The 20,109-nt window shown below is 41.3% G+C and overlaps 1 protein-coding gene across 1 annotated transcript in view; it reads left to right on the top strand.

Moving 5' to 3' along the window:
• pawr (PRKC, apoptosis, WT1, regulator) overlaps positions 1–20,109 on the top strand; it is a 29,967-nt gene that overhangs the window by 4,298 nt on the left and 5,560 nt on the right. The window contains exons 3-4 of the mRNA XM_088989035.1: positions 12,930–13,052; positions 18,210–18,238. Coding sequence (XP_088845161.1) covers positions 12,930–13,052; positions 18,210–18,238 — 152 coding nt within the window. The remainder of the gene's footprint in view (positions 1–12,929; positions 13,053–18,209; positions 18,239–20,109) is intronic.

The raw sequence follows: 20,109 nt of genomic DNA, 5'->3' as shown, positions 1-20,109 counted from the left end.
GTTAATGGCGACGGATGAAGAAGCTGTTTAAATGTCTGCTGGATTTAGTGCGCATGGTTCGGTAGGGGAGGAGCTGGAAAAGGTGGTGGGCAGGGTGCGGAGGGTCCGGTAGGATTTTTCCGCGCCCTTGTTTCGGACATTCAATGCAGCGTTAGAAACTTTAGATTGACTTCTTTCATCAGATGAAACAGTTAATACCTAAATTATATGGGTCTGGAGTTATCTGAGCTTGAAATGGGGGCGGCTGTACAAAATGCCAGACGATGTGCAAAAAAAATGTGTCCAATCCAGTGCCAGGGTTTTTGTCATTTTCACTCATATTTCAGGACCCACAGAATATTGAGTTTTAGGACTACATAAACATTCAGCGCAGCATTAGAAACCTTTGATGCTCTTCTTTCATCAGTTATTTCCTAAGTTATATGGGTCTGGAGTTATCTGAGCTTGAAATGAGGGCAGCTGTACAAAATACAATGCAATACATACATATTGGTTTATATAGCGCTTTAACCTGAAGCTGGAACAAAGCGCTAACATAGACAAAAGGGGAAATGCTGCTCCCTTCTGGAAAGGAAAAAGACATTGGCAGAGGTCTGACCAGCACTTTATCGGCACCCGAGCAAGAAACAACAAAACCCGAGTCATCAGGGAACATTGTGTCAAGGGTGTTGATTTGTGGCCTTCCGAGACCTTCATAAATGTTATTTTCTTGAAAAGCCTAACATACTGTCGAATAGTGAAAATTTGGACTTGTCGTCCTTTCGTGCAAAATTAGCGCCTTTGTATCAATTTGAGGCTTGCTAGTCGGGCGAAAACTGCTTTGAACTGGGGGGGCCATGACGTCAGCCGAAGCTTGCGTGGCGCGCACACTAAAGCTCTGTTGCTGTTCAGTCAGTCAGACTAACGCCGGGACCACTGCGAAGCCCGGACGACGGAGCCTTCGCTGCTTTTGCCGGCCGGCTTCGTGGACACATTCTTACCCTAAATACATAAATACATGAATACATGCATGAATACATGCATTAATACATACATGAATACATATATTAATACATATATAAATGAATACATAAATGAATACATAAATGAATACATAAACACAAATACATAAATAAATAAATTAACAAACAAATAAACAAATAACTAAACACATAAACACAACAATAAATGACTAACTAATTGCTAAATAACTAAAACTAAAAATTAATTAAATACATAAATACATAAATAAATAAATACATACATACATAAATACATACATCAACAAATAAATACACAAATAATTAAACAAACAAATAAATAAATAAAAAAAATAAATAAAAAATGACTAAGTAACAAAATAATGAAATAATTAATAACAAATAACGAAATAACCAAGTAACGAAGCAACGAAGCAACGATGCAATGATGTAACGATATAAATACATACATACATACATACATACATACATACATACATACATACATACATACATACATACATGCATGCATGCATGCATACATACATGCACACACACACACACACACACACACACACACACACACACACACACACACACACACACACACACACACACACACACACACACACACACACACACACACACACATGCATACATACATGAATAAATAAATACATAAATAACTGACTGACTAACTGAAGAACTAACGAAATGACTTTATGACTAAATAACAGTGACGTGCGGTGAGGTTCATGGCTGGTGAGGCACTGACGTCATCATAGTCAGATTTACAAACATATGAACTCTACAGAGTAGTTTATTCACCATTTGATTGGCAACAGTTAACATATTTTGTTTAAAATTTCATGTTAGCATTCTTTATACAGTAAAGTCTCGTTATATCTGTCACATCTCGTTGCCATCCGGGGCGCGCCCCGCCCCTCCTGTCACCTCCTCCGCCAATCCTGGGAGACGGCCCCTCCAATCATCGTACACCTGGGTTCCCACAGCTGATTGTCATTTCACTGATGGTGCCTTCTGACTATATCTGTCTCGTGCTCACTACCGTCTCCGTCGGAGTATTATTGGTCATTGCCATTTCCACGTCCGTGTTGCCAGGTCTGCTATCATTCAGTTATCTTCCTTCACTCATCCCTGTTTGTTATTATTTGATGCTGTTTCCAGTAAAGACTCTTTATCCATCCAAGCCTGTCACGCCGTGTATTTCGGGTCCTTCCCTAACACCAAAAGCCCGTCGCTCGAGGTCTGCCTCCTAGCACTCGAGCGATCGTCACAATATCGATATCGGATATATCGATAGTCCCGATTATATCGATACTATTTCTATGCATGCACGGAGAAAATTACATGCGCGCAGGGTCGGATATATCGATAGTCCCGGTTATATCGATATTTTTTCGGACTCCCTTGAATATCGATATAACGAGACTTTACTGTATATACAAACTGTAGCATAGAAAAACATAATTAAAAAAAACCTTTTTATCGTGTTACCTTTACTTGTAAATGAAGTCCATGCGCCGCTCCTTCTGAAGAAAGGCATTGATAACTTCTTTGTAGAAGCCTTCCTTATCTTTCTTCAGTTTTAAAAGTCTCAACGGAGATCACTGCCAGTGAAGAAAGTCGTCCTTGATCAGTCCTGTTCCGACTATATGTTTTCAGTGCTGAGAATAACAATCTCATCGACTTCTCCAGCAACAAATGGGGCTGCGCCGATCTCCTTTTTATTGTCATTTCTAATGACATCACCAACTGCTTCAATTAAATCGTTCTGTATTCTGTTTCACAGGCTAGAAAATACATGTCCCAAAATGACTCGCTAGCCTGTCATCTTTCTCAGCGAAAGCATGGAATAGTTCAACATAGTTGCCACGATTAGCAGAGCCTTTACTTTCATCATTTCCATGAAATGCCAGCTGTTGTTTGGCAAGGAAGCAGGTGGCATTGATGAGATCTTTTAAAAAATCTCCCTGTTCTCCTTTACCTTAGCATTGTTGAGTCTTCGCTCATTTTTGATCAGGCTCCGTTGTAAATTTTTCAGGTCGCAATATCCCATTTGAGTCCAGACATTGTCACAAGTTGAGAACAGAAGGCAGGAAAAGCAGAAAAGGCGGTTTCTTGCTGGACATCCACACAGCCAGCCTTTTCGTGTGTACCAGTCCGCCTGAAAAGAGCTATTATTGTGTACCGTTGTCTGAAGCAAACCTTTTAGCTCCGGTGTTGGTCTTCCTTTAATTATTACCTCCTGCTTCGATTGAAAGTCCAGGTTAGAAAATTATTTCAATTTAGATATGTAATCCTCCATTCTGAAAGTGAGGCCAAGCAACACGAAAAAAATGACTGCAGGGTTGCACTTGACTTGCTAACTGTAGCTTTCTGTCTCTAATTCTATTATTCTGCACACGTGGAGTCGGAAGTATCTCTGGAATCACAAGCACCCCCTGTCATGAGGCGGGAGAACTGTTTGCCTCACCTACGCACAGCGTTTTGATAAAAATAAAACAAAATAAACACTGTAGTACAGTGAGACCTCAACTTACGAACTTAATTGATTCCCAGACAGAGTGTGTAAGGCGAAAAGTGTGTATCTCAAAAAAAAAATCCCATAGGAAACCATTAAAATGGGAATAATCCGTTCCCGGGTTTCCATAAAATATACTTTTCAACAAAATAAGCCTTAAAACTACACACAACATACCTTATTCTATGTATAATAAATGTACTATTGTATTGTAATGAAAGAACTACACTGCATTATATCATAAAGTCACATTATTTACATTTGTGATGGTCATTGATGGCTTGATGGAATGGTGTTGGAGGTCAAAGGGAATTGCTGTTTGGAAAGAGAGTCGCATTACATGAGGACTGTAATTAAAGAAATAAACTGTGCTGTAAAATAAAGTTTTATTTACCTTTTCGATGGTCGTTAATGGCTTATGGAAGGAGAGTCACCTTCCATAAGGACTGTTGGTAACTTAACCTCTGGTGCTGTTCGGTCGTGTGCTTCCGCCGAAGATCACTCCGCCAGCCGTGGTGGGTGTGTATTATGAAAATAGTGCTTATTATAAGGTTTAATTTTCAGAAATTTGACGTTTGTAAGATGAAAAGTTTGTAAGATAAGGTGTTTGTAAATTGAGGTCTCACTGTACAGTGTTTCTAATGTACAATGACTCTACATTATATACACCAGCTAAACTGTAGAAATTTAGTTCATATACTAAACGTGTTTGAACGCTTTAATAGCGACATGCAATGCGGTCTCACTGCAGAGCAAGCCAGCACACTAAGCATGGTGATTGCGCAATCCATGGTGAGGCTCAGCCGGCTGCTGCCTCACCGCTCGTCTCTACTTAGTATTTGAACGGTAAATGTGAAAATTCAACGATTTTGAAAAAAATCCTAAAACGGTGAAGTTAAATGGACCAGAACTTTAACGTACAAATCACTAAATACATATATTTATTTTTGTCTGTTTAATTAATTTATTTTTTCATTTGATATTTCCATGACAGCTTTGCATGATGACAGGTGAGGCACTGCCTCACCTACCTCCCCTGACTGCACGTCACTGCTAAATACACAAATACACAATACACAAATACATAAATACACAAATACATCAATACATAACTGAATGAATGAATGAATGAATGAATTGTCAATAGTTTTCCAATGAAGATTCTCTGATTGTGTTCAGATGATCAATAGCACGAACCGATCTCACCCACATCCAAAGCGACAACAGCCCGACAAATTCCGATACAATGCGGCGTTTCCACTCCGTGTGGATTTTCCACTTCCTGTACGTACTTCCCGGAGTACGTCAAAACCTTGTTTTGAAATCAACCTCGGCATTCCCAACGCACGTTTACAATTAAGCTTTGTCTTCTTAAGCCGCGCTTTTGGCCTTTCGGGCGCACATTCCTTCTCTGTCGCCTTTTGTTTTCCTCCCACGCAGCCTGATGAGGGTTTGGGTTTCTTCCAAGGATCTCCAAGCTAACGCGGACTCGCTCGGTCTCCCTTATCCCAACTTTTTTTATTTATTTTTTGCCATTCTTATCACCCGGTGGGGTTGACGGGGTTGCACCGCGTTGACCTTTGTTTCTGAATTCCTCATCCGCCGCATAAATTGGCCTTCGAGCTAAGCAAAAGGAATCCAAACTAAATCAGAAAAGGAAGGAAGCGGCAGTAAGCTAAGCCGCTAACCCAGTAATCCAAACAAACAGGAGCCTTTTTTCACACAGATTCCAGCTCGCCGATCAGCGAGAAGAAATCTGCGCCATGCCAGGCATGCGTAGACATTTTTTTTTTAGTTTCTTGATATTAATTTTTCTGCAGACAGACTCGGCCCCGCCTCCGACTTCAAACATGTTTTACGGGCTCGTCAATACACCGGCTGGGGAGGGAATGTGAACCATTGTTCTCTCTTGCTCTACTTTGGTACGGCTTAGCGGATGAGGTGCAGAATTCTCATCAAAGACGTGAACAGAATTGCTATGCCATTTAAAATCTTAGAAATTATTTTTTTTTTACTATAATGCCAGAATTTAGGATTAACAAAAATTGCAGTCGGTAAAATACTCTCCGCTAACAACCCAGGCTAAATTTTAGCATTTGTCATTTTTTTTATAATGTGTCATCATATTTCTTTGGGATTGGATTGGATGTAGCTTCATTTGTCTCGCAATGGAGAAATTTACATTTCACAGCAGCAAAGTTATGAAACGAAGAGGAAAGAAAGAAGTAGAAAAACAAAATACAGTAGCTGCTGGAAAGGCAGACACTCTCGCGGCGCCATCTTGAAGTAAAAAAAAAAAAAATACAGTAAAGTCTCGTTATATCGATATTCAAGGGAGTCCGAAAAATATCGATATAACCGGGACTATCGATATATCCAACCCTTTTTGCATGTAATTTTCTCCGTGCGTGCATAGAAATAGTATCGATATAACCGGGACTATCGATATATCCAACCCTGTTTGCATGTAATTTTCTCCGTGCGTGCATAGAAATAGTATCGATATAACCGGGACTATCGATATATCCGATATCGATATAACGAGACTTTACTGTACTGTATTTTTCGGATTATAAATCGCAGTTTTTTTCATAGTTTGGTCAGGGGTGCGACTTATATATGCTTTTTTTTATTACTGTATATCATTTCACGTTATTTTCACATTAAACCGCAAGAGCGCGCTCTAGGCCTGTGCTGATATTGTGGTATTGAAACATCCGTGAGCCGTCAAAATCTGTGAGCGCAGAGACAGTAGCCTACACATTTCTATAACAGGTGTTACAGGGAAATCTGTGACCCGTCAGAATCTGTCGTCCCTGCGGTCGCGGTTTCTGGAGGGTCAGATTTTTCTGTAACACCTGTTATTTATAAACACAACTGAGAAGGGCTGAATAAAAATGGCACCGAAAACAAAGTCATATTCTGCAGTTTACAAGCTGCAGATAGTGACATATGCAGCCGAAAACGGCAATCGAGCAGCAGAAAGAAAGTTTGGAGTGAGCGAAAAACTTGGCGAAAAGCAGAGGTTACGCTTACTGAAATGAAGGAAACAAAAAAAAAAAGCTAATCGCGGGCGAAAAGCTAGGTGGCCGCAGTTGGAGGAACGAGTTCACGCTGGGAGAGGTTTGTCAATGGTGCAGTTGCGTCTCCACGCCCAGGTCGTTGCCAAGGAGATGAATATAAACGGTTTAGCAGGAGGACCTTCTTCGTGTTACCGCTTCATGCAACGCAAACGCCTCTCTATCACAAATAAATTTTCCCCAAAAATGCGACTTATCCTCCAGTGCGACCTATATATGTTTTTTTCCTTCTTAATTATGCATTTTTTGGCTGGTGCGACCTATAATCCGGAGCGACATATATATAATCCAAAAAATACAGTAACAGGCGAATGTTGAGTTTCAAATGACGTGACTGCGTTTTGTGGAATATGCCATGAATTAACTCATTCACTCCCAGACAATGTGCAAAAAAATGTGTCCAATCCAGTGCCAGGGTTTTTGTCATTTTCACTCATATAACAGGACCCACAGAATATTACGTTTTAGGACGACATGTCATCATTCAAGACGGCGTTAGAAACCTTACAGATGCCCTTCTTTCATAAGAAAGTAACATTTAATTCCTAAATTATGTGGGTCTGGAGTTATACAGGCTTGAAATGAGGGTGGCTGTACAAAATACAATATATAATAATAATAATAATACATTTCATTTATAAGCGCCTTTCAAAACTCTCAAGGTCACTTTACAGTCACAGGATTAGTTTTTTTGTGGGTGAGCAGCGGCAGCCACACGCGCCAGCGTTCACTCAACCTGGAAGTAACTGAAATAGATAGAAAGCTAGCCAGCTAGCAAATAGATAGCTAATACATACATATTGATTTATATAGCGCTTTTACAGCAGCTCAACTTATGTATTTATATATCTTAAAGCACGATATAAACTGAAGCTGTAACAAAGCACTAACATGGCAAAATGACAAATACTGCCCCCTTGTGGGAAGGAAAAACATTGCCAGAGGTCTGACCAGCACTTTATCGGCACCCCCCCCCTGCAAAAAATACAATGCAATACATGCATATTGGTTTGAACAGCAGCTCAAGCTGGAACAAAGCGCGAACATGGGGAAAAAAAGGAAATGCTGCCCCCTTGTGGAAGGGAAGTAACATTGCAAGAGGCCATTGCCAGCGCTTTATCAGCACCCAAGCATAAAAAAAACAAACCCGAACCAATTCAGGAATGGTGGTCTGTCATATTTTGAATTGCCAAATGAATTTGTGAATGGCAGTGAATGAGTTAATGTTATTTTTTTGTCATTGTGGGGGTGTAAGAGGGTGGCGAGGGGTTATTATTGGTCAGCGCACTGAATAGATGGTTGTTTGTTTACATGCCAGCATGTTTGTTGAAGCAGCTGTGAATGATCTACTCGACTGGGGGGGTCAAAGTGCATCTCTCCGAGTGCTAAAGTGAATATCGAACCGTTTTATGGTCCCCCCCCCCCCCCAATCCCCTCATGCACCGGCCTCCATTTAATCGCCTTTTTATTAAAACGCAGCCGCGACACCGTGGCTAATTAGTTTGTTTGAAAAGGCCACAGCGGATTGATGTGTTAGCCAGCACTTATTCAATTTCCGGGCGCCGAATCAAAGCATTTATTTCACATTTGGGCTAATGCGGGCTAATTGTTTGTTAGCGCGGGAGCATCGCCGGCAATGCAGGAAATGAAATGAAGCGGTTGAAAGCGGCCGTGGGTGAAATCTGTGCTCGAAACTGCATTGGGGTTCCTTGTGGTGGGGGTAAAAAAAGACTCGATGTCAGGGTGATGCAGCAAAGCCGACCGGTTGGGCCGCTTGCGTGGTTTGCTAGCTCGTCACGACCTGTTTCTGCTGCCCGATTCGCGCAAGCTCTCTGGCCCAAAACATTCCACATGTTGCGCCGTGCCCACGCCCGCCGTTTCAGGTCGAATGAGGTGCGCGAAAACTTTCTCCGACTGCGCCACAGAACAAAGGGAAAACCCGGCTTGTGATGTCATCGCGTCAAAAACAATTCTAACTAAATAAACGTGAAAAGACAAATTGGTTTAAAATACAGTAAAGTCTCGTTATATCAATATCGGATATATCGATAGTCCCGGTTATATCGATATTTTTTCGGACTCCCTTGAATATCGATATAACCAGACTTTACTGTATTACATGCTAATGTTGCGTATGTTTGATTTCAATACAACTGAACTACATACTTGTATACTATGCTGCAAAAAAGGGGAGGGGGAAGTTAAATTCCCCTATAACAGGGGTGTCAGTCATTTTTTGCCGCGGGCCACATTGGATTGGATTGGATTGGATATGCCTTTATTAGTCTCACAGTGGAGAAATTTACATTTCACAGCAGCAAAGTGATGAAAGGAATGAAAGTAGAAAAACGAAATACATGAGCTGCTGGAAAGGCAGCCACTCTCTCCATTGTAGTTATGGTTTCCTCTCGAGGGCCGTTATGAATTTGGGGAACCCATTAGAATGTTTAAATCCCTTCAAATATTACATAAAGAGCACACAGCAAATTAATGAATAACTCGTTTTCAAATCTGAAGTCAAGAATAATGACTTTTATTGTGGTTGACATCCAAAAATATGAAATTTTGGCTCAGATTTTAGCAAACATCATGGAATTTAACAAGTTTGATTTGCCTTCGCGGGCCGAAAAAAAAATGATGTGGCGGGCCGGATTTGGCCCGCGGGCCTTGACTTTGACACCTGTGCCCTATAACATTAGAGTGACTACAGTAATTTTTACGCCGACCACTAGAGGGAGCCAAAGTTTTGTTGATAGTTTCTATACTTTAAGACTGAAAAAAGGTCATTCGTCTTGACCACAACATGTTTGAGTTCAATAGAAGTGAACTACTTTTGCACTATGCTGCAAAAAAAGGGGACAAAATAATTAAATTCCCCTTTAACAATCGGTACAGTGACGACTGTAATTCTTACGCCGACCACTAGAGGATGCCAAAATTGTGTAAATAGTTTCTATCTTTAAAACAGAAAAAGGGTGATTCGTCCTGACCACAATCGAGTATTATCGCTCATCAAATCACTTCCTGTTCCTTTCTCGGGCATTTTAGGGGACGGCTAAATTCCCCGTGCCCTTTTCGGCCAACTTGAGGGGATCGCCACCACCGCCGCCGAAATGTTCTGAGCTCACTCATTGGATGTTTGGGGTCAAAGGGGAGGCGGCTTGGCTCAGTGAGGCCAAAAGTGACGCATGCTTGACATTTGTGTGAGGTGACTCAAACACGCAAAGGTGGACATTCCGAAGACACCGGACGCCGTCGGGTCATATTAGTGGGTCGGGGGCGGTACTGAATAAGTCCATTACATTCCGCCGCTCGTCTAATCCTTCCCAGAAAGCCAACCGGTTCGGCCGCTTCTCATCTGGCTAAAATGTTAGCGAATAACTGTTTGGCTAACAGCTCGGGGCTGTGTGCTTAGTGTGTGTGTGTGTGTGGGGGGGGGGTCAAAACAGACAAAAAAAAAAAACCTTGAGAATGGGACGGATGACGGGAAAAGTAGATAAGAGGTTAGACAAAACCCAGGACCACTTCCTTTCAAGCCGACAGACCCCCTTTGCGCAATTTCGCTTCCCTTGATCTGCATTCCATCCTCAGAAAGGAAGTCGACTGACAAGGAACCAAAGACTTTAGATCCACTCGAGCCTTTGCTGAAGTGCCGGAGGGTCACAGCCGGAACTGATCAAACATTCCAACCGGTTGCCGATAAAGGAACACTCGGACAGATTTTTTTAATTCTTTGTCCCTCGTCCAAAACAAAATGGAGATCTTTATGTAACAACAGCATTCGGGGTTATTAGAAGCAGATGTAGTGATGCGTGTTCATCGCTCCGGCGTCTAGTCTTAAAATAGTTTGCTCGTATACGCTGGTTCTGGTCCAAGACTACTTGTAGCCTTCTGTGATCAAACCGCACTTGACATTTGCCTCCCAACCAAGCAAAAAAATAAAATAAAATGAACTTGCGCGAGGATTCATCCCGGATGCTTTTTACACTGACGTAAACAATCGGTTGAGGCTTTGGATCACTGACTGCTTTTGGTAAACAGGAAGCAAGCGGAGTCTATCCGGCGCCCACTTAAGTCAAGCCGTGTCATAGCCTTCGGGTCTTTCCTCGCGAGTGAACTCCGGGCCTGATCGTAGGATCAATTTTCAGATACAATCCATCATAACTTTGCGTTCAGAACCGCACTGGGGAAAAGATCCCTTACTTAGATGGTGAGCGGCCATTTTGGAGTCTCGACTCCATCCAAAGGCAACTTTGAAGCAATGGAGCGCTTTGGTGGTCTGGCACCAGGAGCTTCAAGACGTGAAGTTGGGAAATGAGCTTGGATCCTTAAACCCCCCACCACCACCATCACCCCCCCAAGGAAAAATACGAAATGATTTTTCAGGAAAGGCCTCACAAATGACTTCATTCCCAAGATGCTACTATTTTTAGCCTGTTCAGTGAGTGCATTTTTTTCTGTTGTCCCTGTTAAAGTGAAACAGGAAAGGATACATTTTAAACAGTTAAAGGACAACCGACGTCACTTTTTTGTTTCTTAACTGACATCAGAAAAACGTTTTATAGCATCTAAAATACCCAAAACACGCAGTATGATATTTTTATTCAAATGCAAAACACCAATAAAAATTACTTAAAGTGTCAAAAATCTGCAAAAAATTGAGCTGCGAATTGGGCATTTTCAGAAAGTCCCGCCCCCAGTTTGTGACGTCACGCCAAGACGAAGAATCAAAACAATGGCTTCAGATTCGGAGAATATGCCTTCTTTTTACACATCCAGTTATGAATATGATTCAAATCATTCTGAAGAGGAAAGCACACATGTTTGCAATCGATTAAAGAATTTCTTCCGTGTCATTTTGAGGCAAACGGGCGGGGGGGGGGGGGGGGGGGGGGGGGGGGGGGATGTCGCACCCAAAAATGGCCACCACTGTTGTGAGGAATGAATCAGCCCGTTTCCACAGGCTGATAAATTCCTTCCATGGAGCTTGGACTCCCTCTTCTGGTGGCTTTTTGGTGCAACACAAGGTTTTCAAACCAAACAGTAGAGCAAAATACATTGACGTGATGGAAGGACGCTACATTGCGTCTTTTTTACGGTCAGTGGGAGGTCCTTTAGTGACGTCACGTACGGACTCGTCACCAACTCAAAAACAAGACTTCCTGAATGTTCAGTGCGAGTCTTAAAACGTAAAATATAGCTATATGCGGTGGAATCTTATTAAAATACGCTCAGTAAAAGTCATTTGAAGCCATTTTACCAATTATGGACACAACTTGTCCGGAGACGTCGGTTGTCCTTTAATCAATCAATCGGCGGTTACCATATTTTCTGGTGTACAAGGCGCACCGGAGTATAAGGCGCACCCCAAATGAATGGTTTATTTTCAAACGTATCCCATATATAAGATGCACCAGAGTATAAGGCACACCCCCAATGAATGGTGTATTTTCAAGTATAAGGCACACCCCCAATGAATGCTATATTTTAAAACCTTTCCTATATACAAGGCGCACCGGAGTATAAGGCACACCCCCAGTGAATGGTGTATTTTCAAATATGTCCTATATATAAGGTGCACCGGAATATACGGTGCACTCCCAATAAATGGGGTATTTGCAAGCATAAGGTTCACCCCCAATGAATGGTGTATTTTCAAATATGTCCTATATATAAGGTGCACCGGAATATACGGTGCACTCCCAATAAATGGTGTATTTGCTAGTATAAGGTGCACGCCCAATGAATGCTCTATTTTCAAACTTTTCACATATATAAGGCAGACCCCCAATAAAGTGTATTTTTAAACTATTTCAATATATAAGGCGCACCCGAGTATAAGGCGCACCCCTAATGAATGGTGTATTTTCAAGTATAAGGTGCACCCCCAATGAATGCTCTATTTTCAAACTTTTCACATATATAAGGTGCACCCCCCACAATTTGTGTATTTTTAAACTTTTCTCATATATAAGGCAGACCCCCAATAAAGTGTATTTTTAAACTATTTCAATATATAAGGCGCACCCGAGTATAAGGCGCACCCCTAATGAATGGTGTATTTGCTAGTGTAAGGTGCACCCCCAATGAATGCTCTATTTTCAAACTTTTCACATATCTATGGCGCACAGGAGTATAAGGCGCACCCCCAACCAATGGTGTATTTTCAAACTTTCCCCACATATAAAGCGCACCAGAGTATAAGGCACACCTCCAATGAATTCTGTATTTTCAAACTTTGTGGGCTAATTGTTAGCGCCGGAGCATCGCCTTATATACCGGAAAATCTGGTCTTTCAATTTCTTTTTCATTGTTCCTCATTCTCCTTCTGTCCCCACCGGTCAGAGTTTGGATGAACTTGAGGACGATGACGGTGCCGAAAAAGACGATCAGGAGGAGCAGCTGGTCCTGGCCAACACCTTCCAGAACGAGGCCATGACTGCCGACCCGGCCACCGGACTTGTTGCGGTACGAAGGGGGGTTGGGGAGTGATTGGATTGGATATGCCTTTATTAGTCTCACAGGTTGATGGGTTTGTTGAAAATGGCTTTTCAGCATTTAGTTGTTAGCATAGCATGTTGTTAGCCTTAGTTTGATGCTAAGGAGCAGTGCTTTTTCTGCCCAAAGTAAAATACAGTAAAGTCTCGTTATATCGATATCGGATATATCGATAGTCCTGGTTATATCGATACTATTTCTATGCACGCACGGAGAAAATTACATGCAAACAGGGTCGGATATATCGATAGTCCCGGTTATATCGATATTTTTTCGGACTCCCTTGAATATCAATATAACGAGACTTTACTGTAGTTTGATCTTTCAGACGATACAACACGTTGAAGTTTGTAGCTTTGCCAAACGCTGTCATAGTTTGATTGGTTTGTAAGGCCTGAAACCAGAAACGGCGGCTCCATGTGGATACTTGAAAGAAGCTATCAAAAGAAACCGACATTTAGCATGCACGATGGATCCCTTCCACGAAATTGAATTTTTGGGGAACGCCTTCTTCGCCTTCCCCTTGAATCTATCGGACCGTTTGCCGTAATGCCGTTTGGCGACGGGAAACCCCCTGCCTGGGCCCGTTTGGATATCGAGACGGCGGCGAAAGAAGCTCGTATTTAACCGCCCGCCAGGAAACGCTTCATGGATGGCGATAAATGCGACGACGCTCGGGTGCGTCGGAGGCACATCAAGAAGTCATCTGTGCCACTTGGAGCTTGCACTGAGATTTGTCTTATTTATTTTCTGTCAGGCAGTGTACCAGCAACTGCTGCTGTTGACACTACAATAATGAGTCATTGATGTCATTTAGATAGTGCTTTTCAAAATAATAGCAGTGCAATGTGACTAACTAGAATATCCCTGATTTTTAGTACAGTGATACCTCAGCTTACAAACTTAATGGATTCCCAGAAAGTGTGTGTAAGGCGAAACGTTTGTCTGCCAAACATTTATTTCCCATAAGAAACCATTAAAATGAGAATAATCCGTTACCAGGTCCCCATAAAACTCCATTTTCAGAAGAGGTTACAATTCGCCAAAGACTACAACTGGCCGAAAGAAAAATGGAGGAACATTTTGTAGACTGGTGAAAGTAAAACTGTACTTTTTGGGTCCAGAAGCCATAGACCGTTTGTGAGATGACCCCTTAACTCTGAATTGAAACCTCAGCAAGTATCATGGTCTCGGTATGATTCTCCTACTCTAGTGTTAGGCCCATCCATCGCATATCAGGGATCTTGGATCAGTTTTTGGATTTCAAGATACAGTAAAGTCTCGTTATATCGATATTCAAGGGAGTCCGAAAAAATATCGATATAACCGGGACTATCGATATATCCGACCCTGTTTGCATGTAATTTTCTCCGTGCGTGCATAGAAATAGTATCGATATAACCGGGACTATCGATATATCCGATATCGATATAACGAGACTTTACTGTACTTAAAGAGGTTATGCTGAAGAGGATATGCCCTTGAAATGGGTGTTTCAATAAGACCATGACCCCAAACACATCAGTTTGCGTTCCAAATCTTGGTTCCAAACCTATAGAATTAAAGTTATGGAGTTGCCAACCCAATCCCCAGATCTCAATCAAACAGAGTACCTGTGGAGTGATATAAAAAAATGCTGTTTGCGAAGCAAAACCAAGAAAAGTAAATGAATTATGGCATGTTGTTAAGCAATCATGGAGTGAAATAACAACTGAAAGCTGCTACGAGTTGGTTGACTCTATGCCACACAGATGTGAAGCAGTTATAAAATATGGTGGTCATGCAACGAAATACTCTATTAGATTGCAAAATCCGACCCTTTTTTTAGGAAATACAAAATAGTTTAGAGTTTGTACAGACCGCTGCTATTTTTTAGAACACCCCCCTTTGAACTATTTGCCCAATTGCACAGCCTTTGGAGCATGCCTATTAGGAATGCGGGGGCTTGTTTGTTTTCTGCGAATCTACTGCATCGACTGGTAACTTGTCTGGCATGTAATAATAACAATACTGTATACTTGTCAGAGATGTTCGGTCGGACACTGTGAACAAAGGCCCGAACACAGGAAGTGTGCCATTTATGACCGCTGCCCAACTTCTGCAGGACTCTGCCAAATTATATACAGTAAAGTCTCGTTATATCGATATTCAAGGGAGTCCGAAAAATATCGATATAGCCGGGACTGTCGATATATCCGACCCTGTTTGCATGTAATTTTCTCAGTGTGGGCATAGAAATAGTATCGATATAACCGGGACTATCGATATATCCGATATCGATATAACGAGACTTTACTGTATTAAGAGTATATGCAAATTTAAGTGATACATTAGTAAAACATAGTCTTCTTAATTTGAATACCACACCCCTGGACGTCCCATGCACCAACAACTATAAAACAACAGAACATAGACATTTTAATTGGTTGTCCTTTCCATGGACTGATAGATTTGTCACCTGGCAAATGAGCTCTTCCCGTGAAAGAGTTTACCAAGTCGTAAATTAGTCCAAGGCCAGATCTCCTACATGAAGATGACAGTTTAACAGACTGTGTCTGTTCACCTCAGATTGATCCCAGATTTTCTGTGCTTCCATTGTGGGCCTTCTAAGTATGAAACTTGTAAATATGATAACTTGTTTTCTGTCTATTCTCTATCATCACTAAAAACCATGGATATTCTAGTTAGTCACATTGCACTGCTATTATTTTGAACTGCATTGTACATGGTGACGTTGCCCTCCCTTAAAGGACACCATTTATTTTTGTTTCCTAACCGACATCATAAAAATGAGTTAAAGTGTCCCAAAATGATCTCGGAATGGCGAGTCTCAGAAGGTCCCGCCCCCTTGTTCGTGACGTTACACCAAGACGTCTTTGCCTTGCTCTAGAATCAAAGCAATGGCTTCGGATTCAGAGAAAATGCTTTGTTGTTAGTCATCCAGTTATGAATATGATTCAAATAGTTCTGAAGAGGAAAGCATAAATGTTTGCAATCGATTAAAGAAATCCTTCCGTGTCAATTCGAGCCGTCGGGACTCCAATATAGCGTCCCAAAAAATGCGCAAGATGGCGCCCAAGCTCCGTTGGAAATAGGCTTATTTGTCTGATAGGAATTTGTGTCAACTAGTATCAAATAGTAGTCTTGGTGCAACACACAACAATTCACCATCGCGTTATTTATGTGTTTTCATTCTAATTTCGCCATCAACACGGATCAACACGAAGTTTTCAGACCAAAGTACCCAAAATGCCTTGTGTGTTGCTTTCTCGGTCAAGGGCGTTCCAGATGTGACGTCACGCCAGGCATCGTCATCAACTTGAAAACAAGACTTCCTGAATATTCAGGGCAAGTCTTAAAACGTAAAATATAGCTATATCCGGTGGAATCTTTGTAAAATACGCTCAGTAGAAGTCATTTGAAGTGATTTTACAAATTATGGACACAACTTGTACACTGTACACCAGGGGTGTCAAAGTCATTTTTTGCCGCGGGCCACATTGTAGTTATGGTTTCCTCTCGAGGGCCGTTAGGAATTTGGAGAACCCATTAGAACAGGGGTCGGGAACCTATGGCTCGCGAGCCATATATGGCTCTTTTGATGATTGCATATGGCTCGCCGATAAATATTACATATTATAATACAGGAAAGTCTCGTTAAATCGATATTCAAGGGAGTCCGAAAAAATATCGATATAACCGGGACTATCGATATATCCGACCCTGTTTGCATGTAATTTTCTCCGTGCGTGCATAGAAATAGTATCGATATAACCGGGACTATCGATATATCTGATATCGATATAACGAGACTTTACTGTACATATTGTCGTTTTTTTCGTCGTTCATTTCCCGTTGGGGCTGCAGTTGGCGGAAAGCACCATTTTGATTGGAGGACACTGACCTAGAATGGCAGAAAGCGCCATGTTGATTGGATGATAGTGGCCGTCATGTTGAAACAGGTAAACGCCCAACTAGTGCACTTCACGCCCAACTAGTGCACTTCAGCGTGAAAGCACCGGAGCATTAGAGGAGAGAAAATGTTCTGATTCTAATTTGCAATGAAACAATACCATCGATGAAACAGTCGAATGTCAGTGACATTTTAACAAGCCCCATGTTAACGTAGTAGATTGCAGATAGCAAGTGTGGAAGCTTATGAGCCGTGTGCAGGCTAGCTAGCAGTAACTTCTCCTCTGGACCGGCAAATTGAATTTCATTCCGATCGTTTTCCTGGGTTTTTACCAAACACGAGGAACGGAAACCATCCATGTTAACGGTGAGTACTATCACAAAGTTATTTTAAATAATACATGCTGATATTTTGTTGAAAAGTGGCCGCGCATGCGCGAGCGCTTGTATGTGAGCGCGCGTGTGGTTCTCGCTGAAAAACATTTCTAAATATTTTACTTTTATGGCTCTCTTAGTCAAAAAGGTTCCCGACCCCTGCATTAGAATGTTTAAATCCCTTCAAATATTACATAAAGAGCACACAGCAAATTAATGAATAACTCGTTTTCAAATCTGAAGTCAAGAATAATGACTTTTATTGTGGTTGACATCCAAAAATATGAAATTTTGGCTCAGATTTTAGCAATCATCATGGAATTTAACAAGTTTGATTTGCTTTCGCGGGCCGAAAAAAATGATGTGGTGGGCCGGATTTTGGCCCGCGGGCCTTGACTTTGACACCTGTGCTATACACTGTACACTGGGGGAGTGTTGCTCACAATCATTCTCCCATTCATGTGACCAGAACGCTAAAAGTTCCCATAAAATGGCATCGCTTGATATCCAAAGTGACTTTGCATCTCCGTCGGGTATTGTTTGTTTTTTGTACGTACGGATTGCTCACTCGGCTCTCTTCTTCAAGCATCAATCACGCCGCCGCTCGAGCGAGGCCTTCGATGTATTTCTTTTTTTTTTTTTTTTAAATGAACGAGCTAGTCACCAAAGTCGACTTCACTTCCCATCACCCTGTGACGGATGCGTCGGGCTGCTATCTCAAGATATTTCAATCCAATTTAAAGAAGAAACACCCGCATTCTCGGGTGCAGGAATCCAAACTACTCCTGGGTGGAAATGTTTCTGATAAAACATGACAAAAGTGTTTTGATTCTGTTTCAGGGACGATCAGCGAACAGCCGCACCAAGAGGTAAGAATACACCCCCACCTCCCACCCCGGCGCCCCCCATTTGAATTCTTTTCCTCATGGTTGACTTTCCACTGGATGGCTGCTTTGGCGTCAGTTGACATGGCACCATCTGGAGCAACCCACCACCCTTCCCCCCACCCCCGCGCCTCCAACCCTCTCGCCGGGAGCAATTGATGTGCTTGGAAAGGTTCGGGTCAAGCAAACGCGCCAGTTCACCGGAGTCCAGATTGCTTTGACATTTGATGAAATGACAGCGGCAAAGTGGACAGTAGCGGCTAGCAAAAAAAATCGCCCAAAAGAATCAACAATTGACAAAATATTCGACAAGTATTTAATCAACTCTGTGAATACATAAATGACATCACCCCAGTAATGCTTTGCTACTTCGCCATTCGATTAGCAAGTACAGTACGAGTAAATATTAGACTGTATATACTATATACAGTAAAGTCTCGTTATATCGATATCGGATATATCGATAGTCCCGGTTATATCGATACTATTTCTATGCACGCACGGAGAAAATTACATGCAAACAGGGTCGGATATATCGATAGTCCCGGTTATATCGATATTTTTTCGGACTCCCTTGAATATCGATATAACGAGACTTTACTGTATTGATATTGGATTAGAGTTTTGGGACTGTACTACAAGTATTTACTATGCTTCTTTATGCATATCCTGTACTATGTTCCACTAAATGTTGCCTTATAAATATTTTTTGTACTCATACACATGTATATTTGCCAATACATGTCAGGTTCGCTTTTTGTCTATCGCAGCTGGTCCCGGGCCACATTAACCATGATAAATCAGAATCAGAAAACCTTTATTCGTCCCACAATGGGGAAATTTGAAGTCCACAGCAGCAATTTGAAAGGGGATGGGGTGGGTGGGTGGGGGGGTGAAAGAATATAAAACACGATATTCTAAGCATAGCAAAATCATATTTTATAATTTATGGCTGCCGCTGCTCGCCCGCAGAGAAAATATCATGTGACTGTAAAGTGTCTTTGAGAGTTTTGAAAGGCGCTTAGAAATGAAATGTTTATTTTATTATTATTATTACGTCAACTGTATACTGTAAATGTGCAAAACCGTTTCATAAAAAACTGTACATAGTGAAAGTATGAATGAGGGATTACTGTATTATTATTTATTCTTATTGTTATACTATTATATACTGCTATACTATTATATTCCTCAGCTTACGAACTTAATTTACCTCACTTAATTTTTACTTAATTTAATTCACTTATGTTACTTCCGGGTTGAGTGAACGCTGCCGCGTGTGGCTGCCGCTGCTCACCCGCAGAAAAAAATATCCTGTGACTGTAAAGTGTCCTTGAGAGTTTTGAAAGGCGCTTAGAAATGAAATGTATTATTATTATTATTATTATTAATTGGCTCCCAGAAAATGTGTGTACGGCGAAAAGTCCGTCTGCCAAACATGTATTTCCAATAATAAACCATTAAAAATGAGAATAATCCGTCCCCCGGTCCCCATTTTGACTAAATAAGCCTTAAAACGACACAAAATATACCTTATTTTATGTATAATAAATGTGAAATATTGTAATTAAAGAAATAAACTATACTGTATAATCAATAACTTGATATCCGAGTGAAGTTGCCGTGCTTTGTCTGCAATAATATCCTCACTCACAATGTCCCCCGCTAGCTCCCATTGTTATTATTATTATTATTATTATTATTATGTATTACTTTATGGGTGCCGCTGCTCACCCGCAGAGAAAATGTCATGTGACTGTAAAGTGTCTTTGAGAGTTTTGAAAGGCGCTTAGAAATGATTTTTTTATTTTATTATTATTATTATTATTATTATTATTATTAATTGACTCCCAGAA

Source organism: Hippocampus bargibanti, linkage group LG22 (assembly GCF_051943395.1).
Source record: "Hippocampus bargibanti isolate YZ-2025 linkage group LG22, ASM5194339v1, whole genome shotgun sequence".
In the NCBI taxonomy this organism is placed as follows: domain Eukaryota; kingdom Metazoa; phylum Chordata; class Actinopteri; order Syngnathiformes; family Syngnathidae; genus Hippocampus; species Hippocampus bargibanti.
Note: the sequence above shows the minus strand (reverse complement) of the source record. Positions and strands in the feature narration are given on the sequence as shown.